This window comes from Lissotriton helveticus, chromosome 6 (assembly GCF_964261635.1).
Source record: "Lissotriton helveticus chromosome 6, aLisHel1.1, whole genome shotgun sequence".
Taxonomy (NCBI): Eukaryota; Metazoa; Chordata; class Amphibia; order Caudata; family Salamandridae; genus Lissotriton; species Lissotriton helveticus.
The window spans coordinates 947580194-947606284 of NC_136067.1; the positions used below are offsets into that span (position 1 = coordinate 947580194).

General features: G+C 45.0%; 1 protein-coding gene across 1 annotated transcript in view; it reads right to left on the bottom strand.

The window, feature by feature from the left end:
- Positions 1–2755: 2755 nt before the first annotated feature.
- Positions 2756–26091, bottom strand: part of LOC144763213 (regulator of microtubule dynamics protein 2-like) — a 276191-nt gene continuing 252855 nt past the window's right edge. The window contains exon 5 of the mRNA XM_078648598.1: positions 2756–2820. Coding sequence (XP_078504724.1) covers positions 2756–2820 — 65 coding nt within the window. The remainder of the gene's footprint in view (positions 2821–26091) is intronic.

The following is a 26091-nucleotide window of genomic DNA, read 5'->3' on the forward strand; positions in this document are numbered from 1 at the left end:
AGAAAAATCACTTATTTTTATTGCATGACAGGCAAAAAACAGGCCCCAAAAAAGATTAAAAAAAATAGAAGGCCGATTTGACCTTCTACAGAACTAATCTTATCGATATTTACTACTCACACCATACCTTGCTAGCACAGACATACTGCCTGACCTCAATCCCCTGAGGGCCAAACACACATCTGGAATTTCAGGCAGAAATAAATTCACCAATGTATTACAGATCACTAATTATAAATGCACCGACACCTTTCACATTCTCCCCAAGCCTGAAACTGAGGTCTGGGTGCCACAGAAGATACAGACAGACAAAGTGCCCTTCTAGCACCTCAGGGGGTTGCAATATAATCGAGGTATAGATCCATCAAATGTAAATTCTTACATAGAATCTACAACATGCATGACACATGCATGGCGCATGCGTAGAGTCTCAGCACCAACATGCCCAAGATGCCACACAGAGAAAGGAGGTTTCCTATACCCACTCTGAAGCTGTAAAATTATCCAGGCCTTCTGGAAAGTAGTGGAATAAGTGCTTGCTGTAGTACTAGAATTACATGTTACCCTTATTGTTACCCTTATCCCACTCACTGTGCTATCGAAAAGCCTAAAAGAACTGGGTCTCAAGAGGTGCGAGAAGGTCTAGTACTTGCAAAAAGGCTTACTGCAAAGCGTCAGACACTGGAGAAGCCTCCCAGTGAACACTAGTGGAGGCACCAGGACACCAATCAAAACACCATAAGATATGGGACAAGTGTTCACAATGTAGAGGCTTTGTGGGTAATGTCAATCATAATCTGTAACGTTTAGGGGTCGATTCCAATCCTGGAAAAAAAACGTCTGTACGAATCGTATCCGGAGCCCTCTCCGTACGACTCGTACACAAGCCGTACGACCCGACGAGTACGATCCGGACCGGGGTATCAGGACACGATTCGAACGGGCCACGTCAGGCAAGTGCGATTCGTACGGAAAAGCACACATTCACATACACACCGTACGGTGCGGACCCCCCATGATCGCAGGGGTACGCACTGTACCCATGCGATCATGGGGGTACACACCGTACCCCGCAATCATGGGGTGTACGCACCGTACACCCAGCGAACATGGGGTACGGTGCGTAAACCCCATGATTGCGGGGTACGGTGTGTACCTCCCATGATCGCATGGGTACGGTGCGTACCCCTGCGATCATGGGGGGTACACACCGTACCCAGGGGGACGTTGCGTACCTGTTCCGGCGCGAACTCTGCTTTTACGGCTGTTTTCAGCTTCCGTAGAAAAAGGGTTGTACGGTGCGTACCCGACACGTATCGTACTTGCTGGGTCGTAAAAACCAGCTGCGAACCGTACAGATGTCGCGTACAGCGGGTTACGAGGGAGAATCGTACGGAGATTAGAGTCGTACGGTCCAGCTCCTGGTACGAATGGTACTTCGTCGTACGTACTGGGGACGTTGCAGGGTACGATTCGTACGGGAAAAACGCTCCGAGCGGCTATTCGGAGCGGTTTTTACCGAATCGGAATCGACCCCTAAATGTATGAAGATAGATGTATGTGTCAGAGTCCTTAGGTCAGAGCTACTATTACGTTGCCTCAAGAGCGGCAAGTCTAGCGATTAAGTCTTTATTGGTTTAGGTTTTCTCGGAAAATGCCAATAAACTAGGTTATAAAAAAGAAAAAAAAAAGTTGATTCTTTGTTAAAATCAAAATTACACATCTAAAGTAATTTAGGAAGCAAAAAGTGTATTATAAATGCTTAACAATGTTAACATGGTCCGTCTTCTCAGATTGTGCCCTGGCTGAAAATCAGCCTATGATAGGGAGTGTAATAACCTCAGTTTCCTTTATTCCCCATCACACATGTAAAAAGATGGCCTGTTTTTTTCTGCGATAAGGTCCTTAGCTCTCCCAAGGGAACTTTGAAACTTGTGTTCCTAATGCTGCAAACGAACCTTCATGTATTTAAAGCCACTATCTGATTAAGACCTAAAAATCAAAGACACCTTGATGGAAGACATCCATCTTTCACAATTCGAACCACACACCAATGATTTGTACATTTCTAAACCTCTCTTCACAGTGATGGGGGATTCTCCAGCTATTAGCACTGAAGTAGGTAAAAACGCAATATGCTTGCATATCTCTGCCCTCGTTACTCTGCTAGCTTACATGCTCTCTTTGACTTTGATATGCAATACATTAAAAGTAAAGGTCCAGACATATTTCCGAGTCACAGAACTGGGCAGCAGGCAGAACAAGAAGTTGTGTGCTGTGGACTGCTTGCTGCCCGCTACCTTGATAAATTCCAATATATTCTTGCACCACGAAGTCGGTTTACGACACAGAAAACAATGATATTTGGTCTTTTCTAACCAAGCAGGCTCCCGTATTTGTCATGTACACAGTAAAAATGGATAACAAAAACACAAGGATAAGCTGGAGAACTCCTACCAACTTCAACAAAAAACAGTTTCCCACAAATCACAATGATCATCTTCTGCAGCAATGACCAAAATTGTCCACTGACACCCAGTGTCGATTTAGCAATATTTGCGTTGTTCAGCAGCTATTGTGTTCGATTACCTGTTAAATGTTTCTGGCAATTTAACAGAAAACTAAGGCAAGGGATGTACCACATAACAATAAAGACTGTGGAGCCTTCTTTACAGGCGCTAGATATCCTGTGATGAATTGCAATATGGTTCAGCTCTTGGAGATCATCAGAAAACATGGTCATATCCACTAACACTTACCACTGGTGGCAGTCTGCACTTAGGGGATCCAGTTCAATGGCCTTTTCTGCTATTATCTTTCCTGCAACATAATTTGGAAAAAATGAATAATGAAAATATTTCCTTTAAAAGGGTTACACAGGTTTTGTTAAATTACAATAGCTCATAATGCTTTCTTATGGACATAGCAACTCTGATAAAATTCGAAACAGCAATGCAAATAGTTGAAGTAGACAAAGACTGTAAGAAATTAAAATCACCAATATAAGTACAGGCCCTTATTTCCCTCAGAATTTGTGCTAAAAATTTCCCCCTCGGATCTTTATAGAGGGGACAGAACAAAATTAAGTGAAACGTGCTCTGAGCTGCCAAATTATCACACGAACAAGGTGGTAAACTGTGAACCCAACCTGATTGTTTAGGAAATGCCACTAGAAAGTGCAATGTGCTTAATCGAAACTTAGTCAAGCAAAATCGTGTTTGAACGTTAGTTGTAAAAGTTAGATAACATTTCTGCTCTCCAGGGATTAAACATAAGGGGCCTGGGACCACCATGTGTACACAGCACAGGTGTGCCCTAGCATAAAATGTCTCTTTTATAACATCTTTCACATTTGTATCGATGCAATAGTGCCCCAGCTTTAACTCATATAATTTATCCTTCACAAAGCGGAGCCAGGGGATGGACAATGCACTATCTAAGTAGGTACAATCTTTGATAATGTCCCTTGAGAACATTAGATCCTCAGATGATCAAATCTTAGCCCATAATAGCAATAGGGCGATATTAATTCGGTCTCAAGATAGGCCAATCCTAGCTCCTGGTGGCAAAAAGGTGTGGGGGCACTATTTGGGGCCAGCAACAATCTCTTAATAAATTTGTTTTCGAGAACCTGTAGTTGATGAGTTTATGGTAGCCCCAGACACCCGCCCCATAGGATGCCACGGGCAGACATTTAGCTTTGTAGAGGGTAACCAGTTCTGTCACTGGTTTATGGCCTAGCTTCCGGGCTAAGCAAAATAACTCCTCCACTACCCGACTAGCGTGTTGTGCCCTAGCAGTGATACGGTAATCCCAATTCAAAGTATCATTAAATATATTCACCAAATATGTCAAAATGTTCACCTTGTCAATGGTCTTTTCCAAACCTCAAATGTTCTTGTTTTTGTGACCTTAGGGCCACACACCATGACATAAGATTTAACAAAGTTTACTTTTAAATCCAATACTGCCATAAAATCGGTAAAAGCATTAAATGGCTTTTGGAAGCTGTTGGCTGTCAGAGCCATTAAAGCAGTATCATCAGCATATGATAACATTGGAATTGCGTTGCCTCCAATTTTTTGGATATCGAGTTCTTTCTCTATTAAAAAAGCCTCTAAACCATTTGTACACAATAAAAAGAGGAATGGAGCCAGAATACAGCCCTGCCGTACACCTTCTGCGGAGACGATGGGCCCAGTCTTCCCCCCCTAGAACCATACCGTACAGCAACCGTTGTAGAAGTGTGAAGCCTATGCAGGAGAGATACAGGAGCTTCCTTCAAAACCATAAGCTCCATTAGTCCCCACAACTTGTCCTGATTAACCTTGTCAAAATCACTGGACAAGTCCATGAAGGCCAGATGGATGGAACCCCTCCTGGCCTTCATATACTTGCCCATAATAAGGGACAAGTTGATGCACTGTTCTGTGGTACCCATCCCGCTTCTAAAACCAGATTACAATCTAGACACAATCTCTGCACTGTTCGCCCAGGTCTCAAGACTCGCAAGGATAACCCTCCCCAATACCTTTGCAGTGGCGTTGATTAGTGAGATTGGCCTATAACAGGCAGGGTCACTCCTGTTACCTTTCTTATATACTGGAACCATAGTTTGATGGAATGGGGCAATCACTACTGCTTTAAAAACATTAGTAAGCTAAGGTGCCCATAATTTAGGGTTTCTTTTAAACAAATCCAAGGGGACCCCATCAGGGCCAGGGTCTTTCATGCGGATTCCCCTCAATAGGGCCTCCTCAATCTCTGCCACTGTGATTGATTAGATTAATTGTGAGGCCAAGGTTAAATCAAATACCAATTCTCCGCTTCCTTCAACTGTAAAGGCGTTTTTGGGATTAAATATAGCTGAGAAGTAGGATTCCCAAGTTGCCCCCAGGATCAGTGAATCCAAAGGTTTAGGCTCATCCTTAAATAAAGGGCAATTAATGATGTCCCAGAAACTCTTAGTGTCTTTCAGGGCACTGGCTCTCTCCAAATACTCCCAAGCCAAAATCCTCAATTCGTCTTTTCTTACTTTGATGGGACACTTATAGGTCTGCCTTAGGTTTTCATTAGTGCTTTATCACACGAGGATTGGCATGAAGGGTTATTTTAAGATTCTTGTGCGCTCTGGAACACTCCTGAGATTCCCCTCTTTGAGATGATCTAGTCAGGTCTTTTGCCACATCTGCACAGGTCAGTTCAAAGTCACGAACCACTTAATCAGGGGGGAAAGTCAGCATGGAGACAACTCATGATGAGGTTTAAATTTGTCGTAACAGTTTTTGCTTCAAATTGGGTGGGATCAACCTTACTCCAACTTAGTCTCAATCCTTTATTTTGGTTAAAATCAATAGGGCATCCATCCCCTTTCCCGGCCCTAGCTATTACACAGAAGAGAATGGTTAAGGGGATATGGTCACTTGCAATATTTGGTGCTACCTCAAAGTCATATTATTTCATCATATCAGGAGGGAGAAGGAAGTTGTGATCCTTTCAGCTTCCTTTGTTTTAGATATCATAAATCAAATAGGGAAGGATCACTTGTCCTGCATAACCAGGGTATTCAGGTCCGGTATCTGCGTGTTCCAAATAAAAAACCCTCATGCACGTGTAGAGTGGTTCGGTCAAGGGGTATATCTTGATTCTCCGCTGTCAATCACGTGTGTGCATAATCACGGGGTTAGTTGATATGCATCCTCCACCTGGAGGTTCTTACCCATGGTTAAAAGCAGTAGTGATCAGTGATAAGAGTGGTGCACATTTAAAATACCCGGACAGCCAGTTTCTCAATTTTATTCTGTCTGGATTCGGGTAGCCCTTAAGCAATTCTTCAAGGTGGTGCGCCTGATGAACAATTAGGATTCATACGCACGCAATAGTGAATGGTTAAAAAATGGTCGACATGTTTCTGCCCTATGTTGCCTTGTCAGGTCGTGCGGGCGTTCTTCAGGACCAGTGTGCAAACGGTAAATAGAGACAGGGAGTGTCTCTAGGTGAATGTACTTGTTATAATAGAAATTTTCTGATTATAATCAATAGTGAAAAAAGCGAGATATTAGTCCTTTGTATCGATGAGATCTTATATTACCTCTTGTGAGTTTGTATCACGCATCAACGGGCAGTCAGGGGGTCAAAGGTGCCTACTGCACAGAGAGGCAGCATCAGTACAAGTCGTGCAGTAAGGACGAAGCCGCAGTAGGCACCTTTGACCCTCTGACTGCCCGTTGATGCGTGATACAAACTCACAAGAGGTAAAATAAGATCTCATCGATACAAAGGACTAATACGTCATTTTTTTCACTATTGATTATAATCAGAAAATTTCTATTATAACAAGCACATTCACCTAGAGACACTCCCGGTCTCTATTCACCGTTTGCACACTGGTCCTGAAGAACGCCCGCACGACCTGACAAGGCAACATAGGGCAGAAACATGTCGACCACTTTTAACCATTCACTATTGAGTGCGTATGAATCCTAATTGTTCATCAGGCGCACCACCTTGAAGAATTGCTTAAGGGCTACCCGAATCCAGACCGAATAAAATTGAGAAACTGGCTGTCCGGATATTTTAAATGTGCACCACTCTTATCACTGATTACTACTGCTTTTAACCGTGGGTAAGAACCTCCAGGTGGAGGATGCATATCAACTAACCCCGTGATTATGCACACACGTGTTTGACAGCGGAGAATCAAGATATACCGCTTGACCGAACCACTCTACACGTGCATGAGGGTTTTTTATTTGGGACACGCAGATACCGGACCTGCATAACCTGGTTATGCAGGACAAGTGATCCTTCCCTATTCGATTTAGGCTACCTCAAAGTCACCAACAAGCGGGGAGTACTTCCTAATAATGAACATAAAATCAATTGTGCTTTCCCTACCTCCTCCTACATAGGTGGGACACTGAGGTATGGCGCTGCAGACCAGGTTATTAGTATTAATAAGCCCCAGGTCATTCTCAATAATAATGGAGTTCAAGGCCTCACCTGTGGATTATGGATAAAATGTGACTGTGACTGACCCTCTGTATCTAACAGCTCACAGACTCTACTATCACTGAAAGGTCAGATTGTACAATTAAAATGATAATCCCCCACCCAAGGAATACATAAGGGCTGCCACATCTCCGCAATGTTATTAATTAGCGCCTATATGTCTTCAATCACATGACTGCTATTCCTGTCAAAGATATTATAATACCAGTTTACTAGCAAGAACTTAGCCTGACATAAATTGGAAATGAGGATTAGCTGGTACCAATGTGAGGTCTTTACAACATGAGTTTGTATATGCCCATATTTGACTGAGATTGAAGTCACAAGCACTCCTTTCGCCTCCCAGCCGGTGAGGGAGTTGCATGGATGGTAAAAGAACAATAGCCGTCCAGCACAATATCAGCCTGATGCCATGTTTCTTGGAAGCAGATAGTATCAAAGCCACTGATATAATCCACCCAATCCGCATTCGTTAATTTTGCACGTATTCCTGCGATGTTCCATGATATGATTTTACACTAAGGGCAGCATGCACCCCCCTCGCCATGCCCCCCTTTGTTGGCTGCATGGCGGGCATGGCGAGCAGGGTTGCAGTACCAGACCCCCCCTCCTCCACCCCCCTAGTTTTACAGTGGAAACCGGAATTGAGTCCTGGGTACGTGTGTCAGCATTCATTGTATCATTGCCTGGTCTGCTGGTGTTTCGCAAGGTGGAACCGGATAAAACTGTAAGTTGCCTATTCCGAATATCATCTATATCTACAACTCTCCCTAAAACAGGGCGACATGGGCATGATCTTTTCAAATCGACTAGGTGGTCTCTTTGAACAGGCAGTCAGTCATTATCTGTCAGGCCAGAGAGGGCATTAAAGCAGTTGGGATGGGGTAAATGAAGGGGGTTCAAAGAGAAAGTGCCTTTTTGGCCCATACCCTGGGAGGTGTTGACTCTTATTAATCCCCTGATGTGGGGGGGGGGGTAGAAAAAGCCCAGGGGACATGCATTTATCAGATCTGTTGGTGAGACTCTGATAGGCTTCAGGACATAAAGCACACCGCTTGCGTCGTTGAAGTGAAGTACAACACAATCACATTCTAGAAATTTTGTTGTGCAGCCTAACCAGCCCACCATCCTTGCCATAATAATGTGTTCAAGCCAATTTATGTGTGTTGGAATTTTCCTCGAGCACCAATGTGCTGCCTTATTTATAAGGTTTGAGCAGCATTCTTGTTGCCCAGGGAGGAGATGAGGGACACCTGCTAACATCACTGTGTAAGGAGTACAATCAGGGGTAAATCTAAAATATTTCTACCCCCTGCCCCGCTAAGCCTCTGTGCCCTGGGTCCAAATTACTTAGCACTTCTCTTGTTTCTCTCCCCCCCCTCACCCCCCCGCCCAAACCAATTCAGTCCTCGTTGCTCTCCCCCATTCTGCACCCTCCCTCGTCTATCCCCATCAACTGTCCCAATTTCCCCTTCTCTTGCAATAATTAACTTATCTCTGGTATTGGGCACAACAGCACGACTATTTATAGTAGATATTCCATTTAATAATTCTAAAGTAGCCAGGGATGCACTAGAAAGTTTGTCAATTACCCTTTTATGTTTGTGACTGGGTAAAGGGTCTGTCGCATTTTGACCTTTAAGTGCAAGATGAACCCTCGGGTCTTGCAGAAGTCGCGCAAAATACTCTTCAATACTAGACAAGTGAGAAAGAATAGGTTCCAGGGCCTCTTTAACAACCTTGCCGATTTTTTTTGTCAATATGTCCAGGTCAACCTGTACAGTATTTCCTCCACCTTTACGGGTTCTACACCCAGTACCTGGAGGGTGAGATTGTTTCATGCGCTTAACCTTTGGCGACCGGCCTTTCGCTTTCGAGTCCACCCCTGCCAATTCAATTTGCTTCCTCTTTCCTCCTGTCACACTCAGGGGCCCAGGTTTTTCTATAATTAGCTGCGGGGCAGTTTCTTCTCCCTCATGAGTGGCACATTGGGTTCCCTGACTCAAAACGATAAGTGGGGATTCTTGCCTCGGTCCAGAAAGTATTCCAATATCTGCCATATGTAAGATCTCAGTCGCAGTGGCGGTGACGATGGCTGGTAAATCAGGAAGGGGCGCTAATGACAGTCTCCACTCCGCCAACTCTATTTCCTTGTTTAGTGCCCCCACCGCCTTTTGCAAATAGCCATCTAGTGTAGAGTCAGTTGGTTTAAGAGCAAGGGCAGTTATCCGTTTCCCCATGTTGAATACAAATTAATTTTTAAAGGGCTTAAGTTAAAATGTATCCAATTTAGAGGGAAGAAAGGAACTTTTGCCTTGTCGCTGTTTTGTTAGAGTTGAGGTTGATGTCTGTGTTCCAATATGGGGGGCTCAAAAAAACAAGAGGGTGGGCCCAGCCCAGCCTCCTCCTGCTCTGACTGGTGCAGACGGGTCTGTCCTTGGCCGGGCTGTGCCAGGGCACAGCCCCGGCAAGCCCGCGTGGTCCCGTGCTGCGGGAGCCCTGCGCCAATTTTAAAGTGCCTCCAGGCACGAAATGCTGGTGTTGGCGGCAACGAGCCGCTAGAGAGGCTGGGACTTGTGGTCCTGGTCTCGCTCCCCAAGGTGATGTGGCGGCAGGAAGGCGACTGGCAACAAAGAGAACGGGTATCCCGCGCTGCGGGAGCCCTCCGCTGATTTTAAAGCACCTCCAGGCGAAAAATGCTGGTGTTGGTGAGGAAGCAGAAGAAGAAGAAGCAGAAGAAAAAGAAGAAGGAGAAGAAGTAGAGGAAGAAAGGAAAGGAAAGGAAAGGAAAGGAAAAAGAAGCAGAAGAGGAGGAAGGAGATGAACCAGAAGAATAGGGAGGTGGTGGTACCCTATGCACATTGCAGGATGAGTGACTATCTGGAATGCTACTGTAAGCTAAGGAACTGGTGGAAGCAATTAGGAAAGAAAGTGGAAAACAATGAGAATTGCTGCAGTGTAGATGTCTCGAGATGTTCTTGGTACTTTTCATCTCTCAGTGCGGCTTCTATCTAGGCCCCAGCATACCTCAGTTGAAGGCTTCGCACAATCCGAGTGCTATTTAAGGACAAGTGTTTTTGCAGAACTTGCTGTATTGTAGGTAAGCAGTGAAGTCTGATTTAGGCACTCAAAAATACAACATTTGATCTGAATTCACTTAGTATGTACATAGGCATGTATTGATGCAAGTATGTGGTATTTATGTGGAACAAACTCAGCTACAGGTAGCAGAGTGGTGTACAGGAGCATAAGAAATAAAAACAGCCAGAAGTGTTATCATGGCAGAGGGAAAATGATCGTTCAGGGAGGAGCAAGGCCTGGGAAGAAGCATTTTTTTTTAGCTTTGAACAGTAATATTCTCAGAAGACGCGTCTTCAGTTTTTTAGGGCTCGGCGACGTCACCACTTCGTCAGAAGTGGGGCGGAGCTGCGAGCCGTATTGTTAAGGGGTTTCTGGATCGTGCTTGAAAAATTCCTCAGTGCGCGAGCATTTTCAGTGCTTTATGTTACCATCTTTAGGGTGATTGGTCCTCGCGGTGCCGTGTTTGTAATACCCTTAACGCAATAGGCCATATATATTTCCAGTTGGGCATTTCCTGCATTTTGTCTGCGGTTACGAGCGCGGCAGTCCATAAATATCAATTAGGAGCTGTCAGGGTGCCTCGGTAAGTGAATCCAGATGGCCGGGGCGCGTTCACCATTCAGCAGTGAGTTTTGCGGGCGCGTGCGAGAAACCAGCAAATATGGTGTTTATAAACGTAAATGTTTCTTTATTCTTCTATTTTTTTATTTATCCGTGGACATTTACAAGTTGATTAAAGTGAAGCTTTTACAAGGGCATATGAAGGACGTCTGGACTTTGCGGTCACTCGGCAGAAATGTGCATTTTAGTTAAAAATTACCTCTGTAAGAAACGCCCATCTGTAAATTACGTGTCCAGCGATGGAGACACACGGTCAACTTTATTTACACAACACCATGCATTTAAAATAAAATAGAAAAGAAGGGCCAGTGGAAGCTCTCAGCGAAGTGTCATTTAAAGCAGCCCCGGACTTCTCACTAACATTGTCGGATTTTCATACAAATTCAGCCCAGACGCCTCCCTTCTGCACTCGATGGGAATGCTAGGTACAGAACACCCCGTGAATATTTTCGGGGTGTGCAAGGAAATCGAATTTCACCCGCAATATAGCAGATACCATGTGCTGCTGTTGGCACTCTCCCAAACAAGCACTAGTTAGTGTGTATCCCGTTGTCTGTGTAAAGCGCCACATGCAGCTAACAGCGCTTCTAGCCACCCGGCCGTGTGTCACCAACCACCACAAAGTCGTCACGTGCCCATTGTGTGCTCGCGTTCTTCTCTTCCAATCAGCAAACACGAATAAAATAAACATTTCCACATGCCCTAGCAAGGACTGGAGACCTTGTCGTGCCCTCTGCTAACCTGGGATGAGTGGGCTGTCATATAAAGGCACGAGAGATGCCTCTCTGCAAACTCCCTATCAGTACAAAAGAATCTGGCACAGCCACTCCAATGTAGAGTTTAATGTGTTTGTCAAGCGCCTACACTAAACCGTATCGAGGCGCTCTGCTGTGGCAAGCTCTGTTAGACAGGATTTGGGAGCAGCGTGTCTAGGCCGGGGATTTTCCACTACAGATCATTGCCTTCCGCGGAATCGGTCTAATGGAAGTGCGACTAGACTACAGCTCCCACAATGCAGTTTTCCAGACTTTATGTCAACGGTTGAGGACGCAATTGCGACTTCCGTGCGGACATGGTCGAAAGAAAAGGAACTGGGTGTCACGATAGTAACTACTATGGGGCTAATTAGCTCAATGTAAGTGCGGATCTGGTAGCCAGGGAGCTCCCCCTTGCATTGGTACGGCCCATGTTACATGGTACATTCCTCTATGATGGGACACAGCGTGCAGATGTCCGCCCTCCCCTCCCCTTCATGAATATGTATAGCAGGAGGCTTTAATTCCAGATTGTGATTGCAGATTCAGAGTGCAGATTGTGAGTGCAGAGTGGAGATTGTGAGTGCAGAGTGGAGATTGTGAGTGCAGAGTGCAGATTCAGAGTGCAGAGTGGAGAGTGGAGAGTGCAGAGTGCAGAGTGCAGATTCAGAGTGCAGTTTGTGAGTGCAGAGTGCAGATTGTGAGTGCCGATTCAGAGTGGAGAGTGCCGATTCAGAGTGGAGAGTGCAGAGTGCAGATTGAGAGTGCAGATTGAGAGTGCAGATTGAGAATGCAGAGTGCAGAATCAGAGTGCAGATTCAGAGTGCAGAGTGGAGAGTGCAGATTCAGAGTGCAGAGTGCAGATTCAGAGTGCAGATTGTGAGTGCAGAGTGCAGATCGTGAGTGCAGATTCAGAGTGGAGAGTGCAGTTTCAGAGTGCAGAGTGCGAGTGCAGAGTGCAGATTGAGAGTGCAGAGTGCAGATTGAGAATGCAGAGTTCAGATTCAGAGTGCAGATTCAGAGTGCAGTTTGTGAGTGCAGAGTGCAGATTGTGAGTGCAGTTTCAGAGTGCAGAGTGGAGAGTGGAGAGTGCAGATTCAGAGTGCAGAGTGCAGATTCATAGTGCAGATTGTGAGTGCAGAGTGCAGATTGTGAGTGCAGATGCAGAGTGGAGAGTGCAGATTCAGAGTGCAGAGTGCAGATTGAGAGTGCAGATTGAGAATGCAGATTCAGAGTGCAGAGTGCAGATTGAGAATGCAGAGTGCAGATTCAGAGTGCAGATTCAGAGTGCAGATTCAGAGTGCAGATTCAGAGTGCAGTTTCAGAGTGCAGATTGTGAGTGCAGTTTCAGAGTGCAGATTGTGAGTGCAGAGTGCAGATTGAGAATGCAGAGTGCAGATTGAGAATGCAGACTGCAGATTGAGAATGCAGACTGCAGATTGAGAATGCAGACTGCAGATTCAGAGTGCAGATTGTGAGTGCAGAATGCAGATTGAGAGTGCAGAGTGCAGATTGAGAATGCAGACTGCAGATTGAGAATGCAGACTGCAGATTGAGAATGCAGACTGCAGATTCAGAGTGCAGATTGTGAGTGCAGAATGCAGATTAAGAGTGCAGATTGAGAATGCAGAGTGCAGACTGAGAATGCAGAGTGCAGACTGAGAATGCAGAGTGCAGATTCAGAGTGCAGATTCAGAGTGGAGATTCAGAGTGGAGATTCAGAGTGGAGATTCAGAGTGGAGATTCAGAGTGCAGATTGGGAATGCAGAGTGCAGATTCAGAGTACAGAGTACAGAGTGCAGATTCAGAGTGCAGTTTGAAAATGCAGAGTGCAGATTGAGAATGCAGAGTGCAGAATCAGAGTGCAGATTCAGAGTGCAGAGTGGAGAGTGCAGATTCAGAGTGCAGAGTGCAGATTCAGAGTGCAGATTGTGAGTGCAGAGTGCAGATCGTGAGTGCAGATTCAGAGTGGAGAGTGCAGATTCAGAGTGCAGTTTCAGAGTGCAGAGTGTGAGTGCAGAGTGCGAGTGCAGAGTGTGAGTGCAGAGTGCAGAGTGCAGATTGAGAATGCAGAGTGCAGATTGAGAATGCAGAGTGCAGAATCAGAGTGCAGATTCAGAGTGCAGAATCAGAGTGCAGAATCAGAGTGCAGAGTGGAGAGTGCAGATTCAGAGTGCAGAGTGCAGATTCAGAGTGCAGTTTGTGAGTGCAGAGTGCAGATTCAGAGTGCAGTTTGTGAGTGCAGAGTGCAGATTGTGAGTGCAGTTTCAGAGTGGAGAGTGCAGATTCAGAGTGCAGAGTGCGAGTGCAGAGTGCATATTGAGAGTGCAGAGTGCATATTGAGAATGCAGAGTGCAGATTGAGAGTGCAGATTCAGAGTGCAGATTGAGAATGCAGAGTGCAGATTCAGAGTGCAGAATCAGAGTGCAGATTCAGAGTGCAGATTGAGAATGCAGAGTGCAGATTCAGAGTGCAGAATCAGAGTGCAGATTCAGAGTGCAGATTGTGAGTGCAGTTTCAGAGTGCAGATTGTGAGTGCAGAGTGCAGATTGAGAATGCAGAGTGCAGATTGAGAATGCAGAGTGCAGATTGAGAATGCAGACTGCAGATTGAGAATGCAGACTGCAGATTGAGAATGCAGACTGCAGATTGAGAATGCAGACTGCAGATTCAGAGTGCAGATTGTGAGTGCAGAATGCAGATTGAGAGTGCAGAGTGCAGATTGAGAGTGCAGAGTGCAGATTGAGAATGCAGAGTGCAGATTGAGAGTGCAGAATCAGAGTGCAGATTCAGAGTGCAGATTCAGGGTGCAGTTTCAGAGTGCAGTTTCAGAGTGCAGTTTCAGAGTGCAGTTTCAGAGTGCAGTTTCAGAGTGCAGTTTCAGAGTGCAGTTTCAGAGTGCAGATCGTGAGTGCAGAGTGCAGATTGAGAATGCAGAGTGCAGATTGAGAATGCAGACTGCAGATTGAGAATGCAGACTGCAGATTGAGAATGCAGACTCAGAGTGCAGACTGCAGATTCAGAGTGCAGATTGTGAGTGCAGAGTGCAGATTGAGAATGCAGAGTGCAGATTGAGAATGCAGAGTGCAGATTGAGAATGCAGAGTGCAGATTGAGAATGCAGAGTGCAGACTGAGAATGCAGAGTGCAGATTCAGAGTGGAGATTCAGAGTGGAGATTCAGAGTGGAGATTCAGAGTCGAGATTCAGAGTGCAGATTGAGAGTGCAGAGTGCAGATTGAGAATGCAGAGTGCAGATTGAGAATGCAGAGTGCAGATTCAGAGTACAGAGTGCGAGTGCAGAGTGCAGATTGAGAGTGCAGATTGAGAATGCAGAGTGCAGATTGAGAATGCAGAGTGCAGATTGAGAATGCAGAGTGCAGACTGAGAATGCAGAGTGCAGATTCAGAGTGCAGATTCAGAGTGGAGATTCAGAGTGGAGATTCAGAGTGGAGATTCAGAGTGGAGATTCAGAGTGCAGAGTGCAGATTGAGAGTGCAGATTGAGAATGCAGAGTGCAGATTGAGAATGCAGAGTGCAGATTCAGAGTACAGAGTGCGAGTGCAGAGTGCAGATTGAGAGTGCAGATTGAGAATGCAGAGTGCAGATTCAGAGTGCAGATTGTGAGTGCAGAATGCAGATTGAGAGTGCAGAGTGCAGATTGAGAATGCAGAGTGCAGATTGAGAATGCAGAGTGCAGATTGAGAATGCAGAGTGCAGAATCAGAGTGCAGATTCAGAGTGCAGAATCAGAGTGCAGAATCAGAGTGCAGAGTGGAGAGTGCAGATTCAGAGTGCAGAGTGCAGATTCAGAGTGCAGTTTGTGAGTGCAGAGCGCAGATTGTGAGTGCAGTTTCAGAGTGGAGAGTGCAGATTCAGAGTGCAGATTCAGAGTGCAGTTTGTGAGTGCAGAGTGCAGATTGTGAGTGCAGTTTCAGAGTGCAGAGTGGAGAGTGGAGAGTGCAGATTCAGAGTGCAGAGTGCAGATTCATAGTGCAGATTGTGAGTGCAGAGTGCAGATTGTGAGTGCAGATGCAGAGTGGAGAGTGCAGATTCAGAGTGCAGAGTGCAGAGTGCAGATTGAGAGTGCAGATTGAGAATGCAGATTGTGAGTGCAGAGTACAGATTGAGAATGCAGAGTGCAGATTGAGAATGCAGAGTGCAGATTGAGAATGCAGACTGCAGATTGAGAATGCAGACTGCAGATTCAGAGTGCAGATTGTGAGTGCAGAATGCAGATTGAGAGTGCAGAGTGCAGATTGAGAATGCAGACTGCAGATTGAGAATGCAGACTGCAGATTGAGAATGCAGACTGCAGATTGAGAATGCAGACTGCAGATTCAGAGTGCAGATTGTGAGTGCAGAATGCAGATTAAGAGTGCAGATTGAGAATGCAGAGTGCAGACTGAGAATGCAGAGTGCAGACTGAGAATGCAGAGTGCAGATTCAGAGTGCAGATTCAGAGTGGAGATTCAGAGTGGAGATTCAGAGTGCAGATTGGGAATGCAGAGTGCAGATTCAGAGTACAGAGTGCAGATTCAGAGTGCAGATTCAGAGTGCAGTTTGAAAATGCAGAGTGCAGATTGAGAATGCAGAGTGCAGAATCAGAGTGCAGATTCAGAGTGCAGAGTGGAGAGTGCAGATTCAGAGTGCAGAGTGCAGATTCAGAGTGCAGATTGTGAGTGCAGAGTGCAGATCGTGAGTGCAGATTCAGAGTGGAGAGTGCAGATTCAGAGTGCAGTTTCAGAGTGCAGAGTGTGAGTGCAGAGTGCGAGTGCAGAGTGTGAGTGCAGAGTGCAGAGTGCAGAATGCAGATTGAGAATGCAGAGTGCAGATTGAGAATGCAGAGTGCAGATTGAGAATGCAGAGTGCAGAATCAGAGTGCAGAATCAGAGTGCAGAATCAGAGTGCAGAATCAGAGTGCAGAATCAGAGTGGAGAGTGCAGATTCAGAGTGCAGAGTGCAGATTCAGAGTGCAGTTTGTGAGTGCAGAGTGCAGATTGTGAGTGCAGTTTCAGAGTGGAGAGTGCAGATTCAGAGTGCAGAGTGCGAGTGCAGAGTGCATATTGAGAGTGCAGAGTGCAGATTGAGAATGCAGAGTGCAGATTGAGAGTGCAGATTCAGAGTGCAGATTGAGAATGCAGAGTGCAGATTCAGAGTGCAGAATCAGAGTGCAGATTCAGAGTGCAGATTGTGAGTGCAGATTGTGAGTGCAGATTGTGAGTGCAGTTTCAGAGTGCAGATTGTGAGTGCAGAGTGCAGATTGAGAATGCAGAGTGCAGATTGAGAATGCAGAGTGCAGATTGAGAATGCAGAGTGCAGATTGAGAATGCAGACTGCAGATTGAGAATGCAGACTGCAGATTGAGAATGCAGACTGCAGATTGAGAATGCAGACTGCAGATTGAGAATGAAGACTGCAGATTCAGAGTGCAGATTGTGAGTGCAGAATGCAGATTGAGAGTGCAGAGTGCAGATTGAGAATGCAGAGTGCAGATTGAGAGTGCAGAATCAGAGTGCAGATTCAGGGTGCAGATTCAGGGTGCAGTTTCAGAGTGCAGTTTCAGAGTGCAGTTTCAGAGTGCAGTTTCAGAGTGCAGTTTCAGAGTGCAGTTTCAGAGTGCAGTTTCAGAGTGCAGTTTCAGAGTGCAGATCGTGAGTGCAGAGTGCAGATTGAGAATGCAGAGTGCAGATTGAGAATGCAGACTGCAGATTGAGAATGCAGACTGCAGATTGAGAATGCAGACTGCAGATTCAGAGTGCAGACTGCAGATTCAGAGTGCAGATTGTGAGTGCAGAGTGCAGATTGAGAATGCAGAGTGCAGATTGAGAATGCAGAGTGCAGACTGAGAATGCAGAGTGCAGATTCAGAGTGCAGATTCAGAGTGCAGATTCAGAGTGGAGATTCAGAGTGGAGATTCAGAGTGGAGATTCAGAGTGGAGATTCAGAGTGGAGATTCAGAGTGCAGAGTGCAGATTGAGAGTGCAGAGTGCAGATTGAGAATGCAGAGTGCAGATTGAGAATGCAGAGTGCAGATTCAGAGTACAGAGTGCGAGTGCAGAGTGCAGATTGAGAGTGCAGATTGAGAATGCAGAGTGCAGAATGCAGATTGAGAATGCAGAGTGCAGACTGAGAATGCAGAGTGCAGAATGCAGATTGAGAATGCAGAGTGCAGACTGAGAATGCAGAGTGCAGATTCAGAGTGGAGATTCAGAGTGCAGAGTGCAGATTCAGAGTGCAGAGTGCAGATTGAGAGTGCAGAGTGCAGATTGAGAGTGCAGACTGCAGATTCAGAGTACAGAGTGTGAGTGCAGAGTGCAGATTGAGAATGCAGAGTGCAGATTGAGAATGCAGATTCAGAGTGCAGTTTGAAAATGCAGAGTGCAGAATCAGAGTGCAGAATCAGAGTGCAGAATCAGAGTGCAGAATCAGAGTGCAGAATCAGAGTGCAGTTTCAGAGTGCAGAATCAGAGTGCAGTTTCAGAGTGCAGAATCAGAGTGCAGTTTCAGAGTGCAGTTCCAGAGTGCAGTTCCAGAGTGCAGTTCCAGAGTGCAGTTCCAGAGTGCAGTTCCAGAGTGCAGTTCCAGAGTGCAGTTCCAGAGTGCAGTTTCAGAGTGCAGTTTCAGAGTGCAGTTTCAGAGTGCAGTTTCAGAGTGCATAATGCAGATTCAGAGTGCAGAATGCAGATTGAGAATGCAGAGTGCAGATTGAGAATGCAGAGTGCAGATTCAGAGTGCAGATTCAGAGTGCAGAATCAGAGTGCAGAATCAGAGTGCAGAATCAGAGTGCAGAATCAGAGTGCAGAATCAGAGTGCAGAATCAGAGTGCAGAATCAGAGTGCAGAATCAGGGTGCAGAATCAGGGTGCAGAATCAGGGTGCAGAATCAGAGTGCAGAATCAGAGTGCAGAATCAGAGTGCAGAATCAGAGTGCAGATTCTGAGTGCAGATTCAGAATGCAGATTGAGAGTGCAGATTGAGAGTGCAGATTGAGAATGCAGAGTGCAGTTTCAGAGTGCAGTTTCAGAGTGCAGTTTCAGAGTGCAGAATCAGAGTGCAGAATCAGAGTGCAGAATCAGAGTGCAGAATCAGAGTGCAGAATCAGAGTGCAGAATCAGAGTGCAGAATCAGAGTGCAGAATCAGAGTGCAGTGAGTGCAGAATTCAGAGTGCAGTGAGTGCAGAATTCAGAGTCCAGGGTGCAGATTCAGAGTGAATGAGTGCAGAGTGCTTGTAGAGTGACAGTGAGTGCAAAGTGACTGCAGAGACCGTGTGTAAGGGTGCAGGGTGCACATTGTGTGAGTGTGCAGAACGAGTGTGCAGTATAAACAGTGTGTGACTATGCAGGGTGACATTGGGAGTGTGTGGGTGAGCAGTGTGTGAATGTGTAGGGGCAGTGTGTGAGTGTGCAGAAAACACTACACACACATACACCACACACACATACCATACACACACCACACACACATACACCACACACACACAGCACACACACAAACCACACACCTCACTCTCTCAACACCACACACTCGTCACCACTCACCACAACACACTCACCACCACACTTTCTCCCCAGGCTCACCCCCACAGACTCACCACCACACACTCACCAGTACACAGAAAACAACACACACAACACCACACCCCCAGCCGTCAATGAATTCTTTCACCATGCACAAACACCAACAACCACCAATGTACGCTTTCACCAAAAAAAAACTCCACCATGCATCCGTGCCGCTAAACACCCACGCGCACAATAAACAATGTCAGTGCAACTTTCACTAAAGACACACACACACCAACAGCTGACAGTACACCAGCCACTCTTTCAATTGGCACAATCCTCAGCAGCTGTCAGTGCACATTACCATATACAATGCCATTATCTCAAACTCAAACAAACCGAGCCCTAATGCATTCCTAATGCTTGTTTTCGAAATGAAGGAGGGCTCTAGTGGACCTGATGGATATGGGGTTGTTGTTCCAGATCAGGGATGCATAGATAGAGGAAGGATCTTTACTGTTATTTTGCATTACTTCGTCATGCGATGTCCTGGCTGCAGGCACATTAGCACAGCAGGCGACTGTGCAAACTGCGATCAATTTCTATATAATGCAGTGGACTCGCTTCAATGCATAGCTGAGCTGGGGCTGGGTAATAAGGAGCAGACCCCTGGGTGGCAAGACCCGGAGCTGCCACTCTGCATCCCTAGTACGCACAGAAGCGACTAGGTGTGACTGCGACGAAGCGGTGGAAAGAATCCTTGGTCACCAGTGTTTTCCGGTGAATCAGGGTGCAAACGTAAGCACCCGCACCAGGAGGGAATAGTATTGTAGGACGGGCCCCCGTGTCGTGTATTTCTATAGGTTCTGATTCGATCCCCCTATTCCTGACCCTATTCTGGTTAAACTTACTAGCTAGTTAACTAACAGTCAGCCCATGAGGCAAGAAAACCCCCATGATGCAGATACCGTTATCTGACGCAGTCACACTACGGCACAGGAACGTGTTATCTGATTAGGTCATAACGCTTGAGATCTAATTAGACAAGCGACATTCCTCCAGCCCCTGATAAGGCATACGACGTTCTCATAACAAATCAAACCTATGACAACCTGGATAATCCGTGCGGCCATTGTTTTGATTTCACAGAGAACTTTAGTAAAGAATGTGCTAACGAGCAAGTCGTATGACATCTTTATTGACGTACCTATGTCCATCCTTACGTCAATCTCGGCACCTTTAAGGTATAAATATTGCCGACCTTGCCCTATGCAAGCACACGCGTGGTGACAAGACGGAGCAGCCATACTTGCCGAAGCCGAGAGCAGAAGCAGACCCCGCAGGCAGCAGCCCCGCCTTCCTGACGCGCTGAGAGACGCGCTGCTATCTCAAGCCGAGAGACCCAGCACCGGCGCTTCTGGGCAGCCCTCGCAGGCAGCCTGGAATATCGAGAGCAGAGAAAGAGATACCATTCCTCATTCATCCTAAATTCCAGGTACAGAACTGAATAACCCCTCCTAGAGAATTCTTTAGTTATTCACTTGGCAAAAACAAACTTAACTTAAACTGTAACTTTCTATTCCCGCCCACGCATTAGACTTAGGTCAGGTACACGGGGTAGGCGTATTTAGAAACACCAGTTGAGTACGTTTAGTCAAAATGTATATGTGTATGTAAATATATTTTAATCATTTTAAACATCATATGGCTCAGAAACCATATCAATGTTTTTACAGTATTATTTTATACTATTGCTTCTAATGTATGCACTTTACTTAACTATAAGTATTGCAATAATATCGATCCATTTCTCTTGTACGAGAAAAGAGACTGATCAATAAATAACATCTTTTATTGAACACGCCCGTCTCTTCCTTTTCTCTACATTCTGATGAGACTAAGAATGCACGTACTGACTGAGTAAAATAATTGCCTTGTGCTCACACGACTCTCGAGATTGACTCTTGATTAGGGGAGAGCAAAGTTGTCATGTTCTATGGTTGTCAGAAACTAAATCCCTTCTTGTCTAATCAGGGGAGTTCATCCTTCCTTGAACATTCGAGAAAGTTTCTAGCGAACTCTGAGCTTAGCTGGCAAACCCAAAAATTAAGTCTAGTATCGACAGTAGTAGACCTAGTTAACGTCTGGCCTAGGCCTTTACTGCTGTAGGTACTATTCCAATGCGCAGAGCCTATTGGGAAAATAGGAGCTACACTACATGGCGCCCAACGCGTTTGGAAAGGGCGATAAAACTAACGTAAGACATTTAGAGTAACTCAGTCGTGCTTTCTCACTCAGACCCCTTCTCCCAAATACTCCAAAGACGTCTGGAGTGGGTGAAAGGTTAATTATATCCTCCAAAACCTCGCAGGAGGGAACTCCTATGTATGGTTCTTGGTCTAGTCAACGTTGAAGGATAAAACAGTTCCAGAATATTGTGCACCTAATCTCTGTTTCCATAAAGAAACCTGATCTGCAAACAAACATAATACCATCCTTTCTGTAAAATGGCAGAGAGTGATGATGAAAGAGAGGCAATTAGATTAGCTACTGAAATAGCAGCAGCTGATACTACAGCACTCGATGCAGACCCGGATATAATACTCATCCAGGTCGCCAAAAGGAGAGCTATAACTCTAAAACTTATAGAAAATGGACGGACACCTAGAGGTGGTACAGTCATATTCGTAATCGAGGCACACGAATATCGGCAGACAGAGGTATACTATACATGGATACATTTTCCAGCAGCAAATGCTGTAACAAAGTACTTCCACTATTACAAAGTAGAGGAACCTCCTAATGAGTACACTCCTTTCGAGGAGGTGGAAGTACCACTCAAATTCCAAGAGCATTTGCTCTTATTTGATGGCGCCCTAATACATAACAATCACATTACAAGGCTCGGTCCTTTAGGAAGACCAGGAGCAACGTGGCCGGTCCTAGCCGGATACACACCACATCCAGACATCGAAAGAATGCCTGCAGCAGAGCTGTTAATACAGCTAAAACAACTACTAAAAATTCACAGACAATTAGTTCAGTATGTAATGCGGACTTCAACAATTCAGCCAGCGATTAAACTTCCACAGCTGACCCCTCACCAGGGGAACACAAATAAAATTACACCACAGAACATCCAATCCTGCCTAGGTAAAGTTCCAGCTAAACGGGAACAAATACCATTCTGGTTGGCACAGAAAATTACCCAAATAGAGGCGGTGTTTCCTGACACCACCCCGCTGGAAAAACACAGGATTCTGACTATATGTCTCCCAATGGGAATCGCACCACACATTGAGGACTGTGACACTTGGGGTACAGTCTTTGCTTCCATCTATACAAAAACGCACGGTGTTCCATCCATTTCGGTAATACCAGATGTGCTAAAACAAATTCAAGATGAATACGGTCCAGAACCTGCTTTAACTCTTGGTATGAAATTACTGAAAGACTTCAAGCAAGTCTCGGCTATATTACTAGCCAACATAAAAGGTGAAGCAGCAAACGTGGCGATCCGCCAGAGGTTAAAAGAGACAGATATAGCAGACCAACCAGCTGAAATTGCCAGAATCATAGAAAAATCCTATGAAGAACTAGGCAGAGATAGTCTAGGTGGAATACCAGTAAAACCGCAACTGACTACAAGTCCAGAAAAAATATTTTTTAATAATAATTCACCAAAAAAGAACTGGGATGGAAATAAACAATCCAATCCTAAAGAAAAGAAATTCCAGTCCAGAGGAAGGTCTCCTAGGCGAAGAGAGAAATCTCCAAACCCGAGACAAAGGTCACCTCAGAGTGAACCCTCTGGGAATAGATATAACCTTAGAAATAGGATAATATTAAAAAACCTGATAGATATCAAGACATTGATACACGTCCCTCTCAATCTTTTCAGAATTCCTCGCAGAAATCGGAAAGAAGAGGACGATCAGAAGAGCACGCCAAGTCCAAAGACAAGGAACCTGCTCAACTGAAAAAGAAATCACAATTTCCAAAAAAGAAGGTAGCCAGTATCAAGGTAGTTAACAATGCCGAGAATACTGAGGACACAACTGAAAAACGGAGAATGGGCTCAGACAATGCTAGACAGCGCAGCAGAGGTGAGCATAGCTCGCAAAGTCCTTATGAATCATCTGGAGACAGTGGACACGAATGAATACCTTCAAGTGGAAACTGCAGATACCAGAGTTAGCAAGCCCCACAAAATATACGAGATAACATTACGTATAGAGGGAGATAAGACTAGGAAAATAAGGGGACTATTTTGGGATAACCTATCCAAGGGCTATGACATCCTTCTAGCTGAAAAAGACTGGCCACCAGAGTTTGTCAGGGAGTGCCCTCATGGCGAAGAAGTAATTATGCCTGCCTTCTCGAATCAAATACCGATTCATAAAAAATATACACTTGCTAGAAAGTGGGCAGTGGCCTTAGCACCTGCTTTATATAAAAATCATGTAGGATGGGATGAGGATTCTCCTCCTCACAAAGTCCAGTTAAAATCACAACCTACTGCACAAAGGCAGTACCCAATTAAGCAAGAAGCTAAAAAACAAGTAAATGAAATACTAGATCAGCTAGAATACCAAGGGGTGATTGAAACTTGCACCTCACAAATGAACAATCCTTTGTTTCCGGTCTCCAAACCAGACAATTCATATCGTCTAGTTTTGGATTACCGACACCTTAACACATGTTGCAAAACTTTTGCAGTGCAAAACTCACACAGTGCTGCACTAATGAATAACATAGTGCGCAAAAAATACAAAACAACCTTGGACATCTCCAATGGATTCTTTTGTCAAAACATAGCACCAGAGAGCAGATATTTAACTGCATTTTCAGTAAATGGCACTCAAAAACAATTCTGTCGGTTAGCCCAGGGGTACAAGAATAGCCCGGGGGTATTCTCAGCGAGAGTAACAGAATTACTACAACTATATGATGATGAAGCATTATCTTATGTCGATGACATTTACTTAACAGATGATGACTTGGAGACTCACTTGAAAAGAGTGAACACCATAATACTTGGTTTCGCTGCAGAGGGTTACAAATTCAACTTCAAAAAGTCCAGAATTGCCCATCTGACGGTCCTATTCTTAGGATATGAGTTATCAAGTGAAGGCAAAAGCCTGGCAGACAATTTCCTAGAGAAATGTGCCGTAATCCAAGCTCCTAAAACACTAAAAAACCTACAGTCAATTCTAGGCTTCCTAAATTTCGGAAGAACATATATTGCAAATTACGCAGAAAGGGTCAAACCCCTTTACGATCTAATTAAACCAGACTTTAAAAGATCCAGTTGGACTCAAGCACACACAGAAATTTTGAGATCCTTACAAACAGACATGCTAATTAAAACAAAATTAGAAACCCGTGATAATACACGCAACCTTGTGATCCGAGTCATCCCAGGGAGATACGGATTCACATACCTAACCTCTAATGAGGGAGATAAGGTACCAATTGCATTCAAATCACATTTGTACACAAAAGCTGAACAGAGATTCAACAACAAAGGAAAAATTGTTCAAGCAGTTCAAACCGCAATAGCTAGAGAAAAAGACATAGCTGACGGTAGACATATCACAGTCAGAACAGCAGAATCAGCCTTTGAGGCATTAACAACACCGTGTAATTTACCAACAACAACATTGGATCCAGAATGGTTACAATGGGTAAATTCAATCACAACGGACAAAGTATATTACTTCTTTGATCCAGAACTAGAAGAATTAAAAAATCTAAAATATGAAAAAACGTATCCTCTGCCAATCGACATTCTGCCTCTACGACATTACGCCTGTGTAATCTATACAGACGGACATGCTCAACCCTCCGTTTGGGGAGAACATGCATACAATCCCACATGTGAGATTACAAAAGAAGTGTGGCACGGAGGTAAACTAAGACCTCTATTAACAAAATCACACTCAATAGAAACTAATTCAGAACTACAAACTGAAATAATAGCTTTGAAAATGGCGCTAGATAATGCGGATCGCGAATTCCCGACACTTATAGTGTCAGATTCATATTTCTGCGTCAAAGCATATAACAAGGATTTGCAGACATGGATTCAGAACGGTTACAAAGATGACACAGATGCACCAATAAAGCAGAGATTGCTCTGGGAACAGGTAGCTCTTTTGAAAAAAGAACTACCAAAGACTCACGTGACACACTCACTGAGTCATCAGCGTGATGGCGTTCACGTTGTAGGGAATTCATTGGCTGAAACAGCCGCAGCGGCAGCCAGTAAACCGGCTCCCGTAGATCGAAAAAAGCGTACATTAAAATACATTGACGGCGAAACATTGCTGGCAGTAAAAACGTCATCAAAAGGCGACTGCTCGGCGTTACCGATCAACTATCCACTCAATTACACATACATCATAGATGCAAACTCCATTCCTTTTGCTCGAATCCCTGGAGTGGGGGATAGAGTGATTCCAAACATGGACAGGAGAAACTTGTTAATCGCAGACGCACACATGGGCGAGGGTCTCAGACACCTTAAATTAAAAGATTCTCTGGAAGAATTACAATCACGGTACTGGTGGCCAGGCATGAGCCTGCACTACACCATGTTTGTAAAAAACTGCCCAAACTGCAACAGAGATCGCAGTGGGGAGAGAAGCAGTTTAATACCTCGTCGTATCAAGGCAGATAACATCACCACTAAAAAGAATGGCTTGCGATTAACATATACAGGCTAGTTCCCACTTATAATGTAGATCCACAGCACTCGGCTGACGTCCGGACTGTTATACAAGATTTGCGAGTCTAATTGGCATATACGCTAAGAGCATGCTACGTTCGACCATTTTTTTTTCCTTTTCTCAGGCAATCCAGCCTGGGGGGGGAAAGAATGGCCAAATGAGCACAGCCCAGCGGGAATCTTCTCACTTCCTTCCTGAGGGTATGGGATGGTGTAAAGAAAAAACCAAGACAGAAAGCAATCTATAATAGAAAGGATATTAGGTTCGGGAGCTGGGTGGGTCAAACATCTAATAAGTGTCCAACGTAGTCTAAATAACTTGCCAAGAGATTCTCTGAAGGGATTCAGTCCGTACGAATTATTATTCGGAACTAGGATGTTGATCTCTGAC